At 35.1% G+C, this 8,559-nt stretch overlaps 1 protein-coding gene across 1 annotated transcript; it reads right to left on the reverse strand.

The window, feature by feature from the left end:
* Positions 1-241: 241 nt before the first annotated feature.
* On the reverse strand, positions 242-6,183 carry LOC110428543 (Leucine-rich receptor-like protein kinase family protein). Its single transcript, XM_021444392.2, has 3 exons — positions 5,518-6,183; positions 2,093-4,773; positions 242-850 (listed from the first exon to the last, which is right to left on the reverse strand). Exons 2-3 carry the CDS (start codon positions 4,734-4,736, stop codon positions 480-482), a joined length of 3,015 nt encoding a protein of 1,004 aa, XP_021300067.1. The 5' UTR covers positions 4,737-4,773; positions 5,518-6,183; the 3' UTR covers positions 242-479.
* Positions 6,184-8,559: the final 2,376 nt, after the last annotated feature.

The raw sequence follows: 8,559 nt of genomic DNA on the forward strand, positions 1-8,559 counted from the left end.
CGATAACATAATCATGTGACATTTTTATTCTTCAAGTGATTATAAAATAATAAATAATATTTTGATTAATAGTAATTAATCAACCGTTAATCATAGAAGTCAATTTGGTTCAAAATAAAAGTAAAAAAACTTGATTAAACGTAATAGAATAATAAAAGATTATTTAAATTTTTTAAAATAGTTTCTTTTAAATATTATGTTAAATTTAAACCAAAGCATAACTGCAAGAAAAAAAAAGTCATAAATCAAAAATATTATGCAAAAAAGCTATATAAGCTTTCAGCCGGATTCCTACAAAATGATTTCTAGAACCCCCGTCTAGTGTATCAAAGCTTCAACTTGATTGAACACCTAAAGCCTGGTGGTAAATACAAGACTTTCATATATATATATATATATATATATATATATTATATAATAGAACTTTTTCCATCAAAGTTTGAACCTTGATAGATATGTTGTACAAACAGAGAAACTAACTAGAGAAAACCCTTGACAATGTTGTCAGGTTGGGTATCTGGAGACATAAAAGTGCAAGGCTCAGCATCAATAAGCATCTTGACCACTTCTCTCATAGTAGGGCGCAAACTTGGAAGCTTGTCTGTGCAGAGGATACCTACCTTCAATACCTTAATCATGTCATCTCGGACAGTTTCAGAGGCCACTTTATTGTCAAGAACCTCGAGTACACTTTCAAGGTTGTTGATGTGAGTTAACACCCAATAAACGATATCTTTCCCTTCTCCATACTCCTCTTCCACAGGTCCTCTACCAGTTACTAATTCTAGCAGCACCACACCAAAGCTATAGACATCACTCTTCTCAGTCACTTTTAGTGTATATGCCAGCTCTGCCAAAGAAAATTAGAATGTCAACAGTAAGCAATACTGTAATTAACAGAAATATTCATTGAAAAAAACAACAGTCGACCATTGCATATCTGTCAAACCATGTAATGAGCTTCTTAAAATTTGAAACATTTTTATTGGCTTGTCACCATTTATGATGGAGAAATAATGGAAACTTTCAGGTTAAACTTATCACCATGAATCTGTCTAAAATACTATCAAAATTTTATGTACATTGCTTTTCCAAAAAAAAATTATTTGTGTACCTTGCCAAGGTGTAAAAATAGATCTAGGAAGTGCTGGAGCCAAGCCTGTAACTCTAAGCTTTTGAAAAATGGACATCTTACCAGCAAGGAAACCTCTAATTGCCAACCAACAATAATTTCAAATGGGGAAAAAAAAAAAAAAAGATACCAGGTTCCTCACAACATATACTATGAAAATTCCACAAGCTGCTAGAAAGACAGGTTTTATAAGCAAGACAATTCAGCTATGGTTTGATCCAGTAGTTGGAAAGTATATTTAGCACAAAAGTATAAGTGACATGATATGTAATTGAACAAGAATTTGAGATAATGTTAAGTCATGAATGATAGATTTATGACCTCAACTTTGAAGCTTAAAAATTTTCAGTATCAGGAATGACAACTAAAAATTTTGTAAGAGTGTAACAGTGAAGCAGGAAAACAGATGATGGGACACTGGAGTTTAAAATCTGACTCAATGTCAGCTACAACTTACAGAACCCCAATCAATAATATCATCGATGAGTTAATATCAGTCGATTTTCACCAAATACAGAAGAGCCTCATATATGGATCTTGCTAAGCAAAACTTGCAGAGCTTAAGAGTAGATATGGAAAACTTATGTTTGGAAGTTTTTTTAATTAAAAGCCAAATGCATGGCTTATCAAGTGAATTCATTTCAAAGAATTTAAAGTGTCAGGACTGGTAACATTCTGTGTAATATGCATTTATCTGACAGAAAGGGTTCTCAGAAATTAGGCGACCATGCCACATTAGCTTAGCTCAAGTAGTAAAGGGTAGGTGTGGTTTAGGTAGGGACTAGATTCAAGTTGTAGTACTCTTGCAGAAAAGATAGAAAGTATGGAACAATTATATTATTGGAAAATTAAAAAAAAAAAACTAGAGATTTTTGCAAAGCTCGAGTAATTTATTGGAATGGAGCATTATCTATGTAAGCTTCAAAATATTGCTAAAAAGAAAAGTCTTTTGAAACTCACCAGGAGCAATATAGCCATGGGTGCCAGCAAAACAGCTGTACTCAGATCCCTTGGAAGATTTTCCTGTAATCTTTGCAAGCCCAAAATCAGCAATTTTTGGTTCATAATCCTCATCGAGCAAAATGTTGCCTGATTTTATATCCCTGTGAATGATAGGAGGGGAGCAATCATGATGCAGATAAGAAATTCCCTTTGCAGCTCCTAAGGCAATTTTATATCTCTGATACCAGTCCAGTTCTGGCTGCCCACCCTTTTTCTCTCTGCGGAGAGCTTGAAACAAGTTACCATTTGCCATGTACTCAAACACCAAAAAGCTCGACCCTGCTCTCATTAGACAAGCATAGAGTTTCAGTATATTTCTGTGCCTGATTTTCCCCAAAATTTCCATCTCTGCTGCCAAAACCTTCAGACCATCCCCTTTCCATAGTTGCTTTACAGCAACCACAGCACCCTTTTTCTTCAAATCCAGGCGATAAACTCTTCCCGTACTGCCACTTCCAATCAGATTCTCTTCCTCCAGATTACATATTTCATCTGCATCAATATCCATTTGGTGAAAAGATGCAAGTTTCCATTTTGGATCTACACCCTTCGCACCCTCTAAACTGTTTTCCACGTCAGCTTCACTAAGCTTGAAGTTCTTGTAACTCACAAGCAATAGCCCAGCTAGAACAAGAAGCAAAGCAACTGCTATGAAGATGAAAAAAACCAATTTACCCCTAAGCACACTTTTCTGTCCCTGCTTTTCCTTGCAGACATTTAGCACAGTATCATTCCTAAAGTTTTTAGAATTTTGGTCAATACAGAGTTCGCTATTCCCAAGAAACGCTATGTCTCCACCCATGGTCAAAAGATCATAAGGAACATTTCCTGACAACTGGTTCTCAGACAAATCTATGGAACTTAGCTTCAATTTTTCTAGATTTTTTGGAATTGAACCACTAAGTCTGTTTCCTGAAAGGTTCAAAGAGTTCAAAGAGCTCATGAGTGCCACTGTTTGTGGGATATTACCACTCAAATCATTATCAGCAAGGTTCAAGTCCACCAACCTAACACAATCACCTAGTTCCACTGGTATTGATCCAGTTAGCCTGTTTTGCTCAAGATACAAGGAGGATAACAGCTTCAAAGAACCAATCTCAGCAGGTAGACTGCCAGAGAAATTATTATTATTCAAAAGAAGCCTCTCTAAGTTTGTCAACTTTCCAAGTTCTGATGGAAGGTTACTAGAAAATCTATTGTTTCGCAAAACCAATTGATTTAAGCTGATGGAAAATCCAATGCTGGGGCATATCCCTCCAGTAAAATCATTATCACCAAAGTCAATCATTTTGACATATGGAAGTGCCCAAAGTCCATCTGGAATCTTCCCAGAAAGACGGTTCTTGTTGATCCTGAACCTTTCCAGTGATTTGCAGTTAACATACGAATCCGGAAACTCCCCTGAAAAGTTGTTCTCAATAGCCAGTAAGAACCTAAGCTTTCTGCTTTCACACAAGAACCTGGGAAAGTCACCTGAAAATTGATTCTCCGATATGTCAATACTGTCCAATGGTGAGAATCGGCCAAAATTCGCAGGAAATTCCCCAGAAAAATTGTTTCTATAGATTGAGAACCCAATAAGATGACGCATATCTCCAAACCCAGCAGGGATCTCTCCAGAAAATTTGTTATTGTAACATTGAAAGACCACCAAATTCTTCAGGTTTCCAATCCCTTCCGGTAACGTCCCCTGCATCTGATTCCCGGAGATATCAATTTCTTGCAAGAGAGTAAGATCTGCTATCCCTGATGGCAACTCGCCAGTCAAACTGTTCATAAACAACTCAATCTTGGTAAGATTTTTCAATTTGGAAATCGACGGCGGGAAATCCCCAGAAATTTTGTTCCGAGAAATATCCAATGTCTGTAAGGCCTTCAGTTCAAAAATAGAGGCCGGAATCTGTCCTTTCAGGTTGGACCTAGCCAGAAATAGCCAGGTCAAGTTCTTCAAATTCCCAATAGTCTCTGCAATTTCACCCTCATCATAATCGTTATCCGCTAAACCAAGAGAAAGCAGTTCGGTTAAGTTCCCTACCCAACTCGGAAACTTGCCTGAAAAGAAGTTAAATGACAAATCAAGAAACTCCAATTTTTTAAGTCCAGAAAGATCCGGAATGATTCCCACCATTTCATTCCTGGTCAGGTTCAAAACTATGAGGTTGGTACACTCATTTAGTTGGCCAGGAATTTTCCCAGAAATGGCATTCTGAGGCAAATAGAGGGTGGTAAGACTGTCAAGCACTGAAATCGAAGGGGAAACTTCGCCCGACAGGGATTTGTTACCAAGAGAAATCTCTGTCACCTTGCCTGAAACTGGATCACAACTAACTCCAAAGAATCTGCACGGAGACTCTGCTTCTTTCCAGGAATCTAAAACGTTCAAAGGGTCTTTGAGCTTGTTTTTGAAGTCAAGAAGGGCTTGGGTTTCAACGGTGAGGGACAAAGAAGGCGGGAAAAGAGTAGAAAACAAGAGCCAGAAAAGGGCGAGAAGAAGTGGGTGCCTGGCCATTCTGGGATTGTTGAGGGGCCTAATTGCAATATGACACAAGTGAGGATCTCGAGTATCTAGGAAATCAGAATTTGGAAGGTGAATTATTGACATCCGATTACCAAAAAATCCAACACCATCCTGGCGACAGCTGAAAAGAGAGAAAGACATACATGCACAAAAGGGTCTACATTATTTTACCTTAAAAATAAACAACATTATTCACAATAAACAAATATTTAAGTAGAATTTGCTGATAAAGAGAGAGAAGCAGATGTGACGTTGAGACGTCAATTTTGTTTGTAGCTGTGGATTACTGGTGTTATTATTATTGCAGCAAAAGAAAGAAGAGCAGAGACTAGGCTTTGAAGTTACTCATTGCATTCTCTTGCTGTATGGCTATCTTGGTTTCATTTGTTCAGCAAGTAAAGTAAAGAAAAGAAATGATTGAAAAGTAGGACTCTTTAGCAGAATTCACTGACTCCATCAAAGATTGGTTGTGATTATGAATAATTCCTGGACGAATCAAAGAACAATCCATATAAGTTCAACTTAAAGTAGCTTTTTCAAAGATGGAATGTCTCAAATGTTGAGACCCATGTCTACCTTCTAGGTTCTTTTGACATTATTCAATGGATTATGGCATTAATCATTAACAAAAAACAGAGAGAGAGAGAGAGAGAGAGAGAGAGGGAGGGAGAAAACATCCTTGACAAAAGAATTTCAGGTTCTTATCTTTCCAACCGAAAATAAAGAGGTTTGGAAATCAAACGCTTATTTTCTTTCTTTTACAGTGGTGAACATCATTCAAGAACAAAAAGGCAAATCCTTAAACGGTTGGAATAGACATAAAGCTTACAACCTGAAGGTAAAAATTGGAAGTTACCATACGTACCGATGAGAAATTCAGGCTAGACGGAGAGTGATTGTTTGCCTCCTCATCGTCAGAATCCAAACTTTCTCCCTTCTTCTAGGCTACTAAGAATCATATCTAGTGCTGGCCTTCCCAAGAATAGAAGAAACTCTTTTCCCGGAGTCAAAAGCCTGGCCTTTTGACTATCTAAAGCATAATTAATTTCTCGAAAACAGGGTACTTGTTCTTTTTCTTTTTGAGCCAACGTTTGGCAGACTGCCACTCAAACTGAACAATCAAGAGGCAGAATAGAAGAAGAGAAGGAAGGAAAAGCCCTGACCACCCAGAAAAGAAAGCATTCTGTTTAGCTACCAGAGATATATTCTGGTTCCGAAAGAAAACTTGAAAAAACAAAAGAAGCAGAGAGGTCCGTCCGGTTTCATGATCTTTGGCACTAGTAAATAAAGCCCACAGATTGGGGTTGAGGCGTTCTTACAAAGAAACTGCAAAATCTGAGAAGAAGACAGAAAAAGCCATTATCAGTGCAAAAAATGAGAAGAAAGAAAGAATATGAGAGAAGTTATTCCATGATATTTAGGGTGAAAAAGGAGACAAAAAATGCTTTGGAAAGAAGATTGGTTTAGTGGGGAAAGGTAAACATCATTCGTTGTATCGATGCGTATATGATTTGCGATTAGATTGCTGGCAGTGGTGTAGGTGGAGGCCGCTCAAAGACACCAGCTAAAACTGGAAATTTAATAAAAATTTTAATTATTATTGATGGTGAAAGCTTTTCTTTCAAGCAGTTGTTACCCCTGTGTCCATTGCTACCTGAAAAGGATGTAACAAATTTTAACAATAAGACAATTATCAATCAAAAGAATAAGGGAATGACATCAAAGAACAAATAAATGCTACTGACTGGCTTTATGAAAAATAAATAAATAAATTATTTCTAGATAAGTATCATGGATTTATGGTGGTTGTAAGTAGTCGTCACAATTGTGAGTAAGCAAATAAAGGTATTTTGAATTCACATTATTTTTTCAAAATATATTTTAACTTTACTTAATAATGATATCTTTTAAAAAATATAAGTCAAATTAATTTGTTTGGTATTATTATTATTATTATTATTATTTTGTAATTGAGTTAAAATTACAATGAGAAAATAGAAAATTGATCCATACAAGTTTTAAGTTTTGAATTCTAATTGATTTGATTTTTTGTGAGCTTCAAGGTATTAACAAATGGAGTTGGGCCAAATTAGGTTTCAATCCTCCTTTGCCATTTCTACTTGTAACCATTCCATAAAAAGAGAATAAAAAGTTATGGACAAAAAGTTAAAACCGTTCATAGAAAGGATTACTATCCATTATAATGATGATAAAAATTTTAAAGAATTTATATATATATAGGATATATTTTAAATAGTCAATTATTTAATGATTGAATGGATATGTGACAACGATATCAACCACCTTATAGAGTTAAAATACAATAGACTCAAATGAAAAAGAGAGTGAGATAGAAATGGAATGAAGATACAATGAAAAAAGAAATAAGGCTATTCAAAGACATACCCTTAAAACTCTTAATTTATGCCCAAATTTATATTTTAAGTCTTCACATATGTTAAAAAAAATAAAACTTATATGAATGATATGTTCCAAACAAAATTAAGCCAAAAAGTACAAAATATAACAACATCAAATCCTCCCACAAATTAAGCACATCAAAAGACTAAAAATACCATGTCATAAACATGTTTTTTTTGAAAGTGACAAGGTGCTGTCTCTTGGTCAATGCATCAACTATCATGTAATTGATCTTAGCATGCTCTACCAAAACATCACTCTTTTTCACAAGTTCTTTTACTGTCAACTATTTTATCTCTATATGCTTAACCCATGTGATGCCTCTATTATTGTTAGTGAACATAACAACTACAATGTTAACATAATACAACTCTATGGGTATGGTAATAAGGTCAACCACCGATAGTTTTCTTAACCAAATTGCTTATATATTTGCTCTATAACAAGCTAAAAATTCTGTTTGCATAGTCACAAGTGTCTGCTATACACTTTTCCAAGATATGCATCACTTGCCAACATAAAAATGTGTCTTGATGTGGATTTTCCTATCATCTAAATAGTTGGTAAAGTTGAAATCCGTATAATCCACCAACTTAAGATCTTTAACCTTATGATAAACTAGCACATAATCCTTAGTTCTCTTCAAATGTCTCATCACATTCCCAAGACCCACTACAAAAGCAATAATAGGCCCTGTGCACACTTAAGCATCCATCAAGCTTGCTACTGCATTAACATATGGTATTTTGTTCATAGATTCCTTTTCAACATCATTTTTAAGAGATTGTGCCAAGTTTAATTTATCATATTTAACGACTACAAATCTCCATCTTTGTAATCAAGCATAACAAATCTATTCAACATTCAATCAATGTATGCACATTAAGAGAGTCCCAACAAGTGAGAAAATCTATCCTTATGGATTTCAATCCTAAGGACATAGGATGTTTTCCCAAGATCTGTCATATCAAACTACCTAAATGATAACTTCGTAGTTTTCTACAACATCTCCAAATCATTACTAGTACGCAAAACATCTTCAACATATAAAATAAGCAAGATAAACTTGCTCCCACTCATCTTGAGATATATGCATTTGTGCACCATGTTTTCAACAAAACTGAAAGAGGTGATTGCTTCAACAAATTTAAGATAGCACTAGCATAAAGCTTTTTTGATCTCATCAATAGACTAAGACTAAAGTTGCAATTGCCACCATTAACGTTTTTTTCAATGATTTGTGGAATGAATCCAAGGTGTCCCTAAATTTAGAATTCTCTCAAGTACAAACTCAAACACATCCAAAAGAAAAACATGCAAAGGAAAAAATGAGTTTTAAACTTGAAAAAATAGGCAAAACTAATATTTATGATTAAGATGAAGTTTGCATAATCTGGTATCATTCATCATCTACTACCTAAATATTATAAATATTGTCATTCATCATCCATCATACAAAATTTACATACAAACTATGGTTTAAAAG

The sequence above is a fragment of the Theobroma umbraticum genome, unplaced genomic scaffold, assembly GCF_002168275.2.
Source record: "Theobroma umbraticum cultivar Fairchild unplaced genomic scaffold, ASM216827v3 scaffold_302.0, whole genome shotgun sequence".
In the NCBI taxonomy this organism is placed as follows: Eukaryota; Viridiplantae; Streptophyta; class Magnoliopsida; order Malvales; family Malvaceae; genus Theobroma; species Theobroma umbraticum.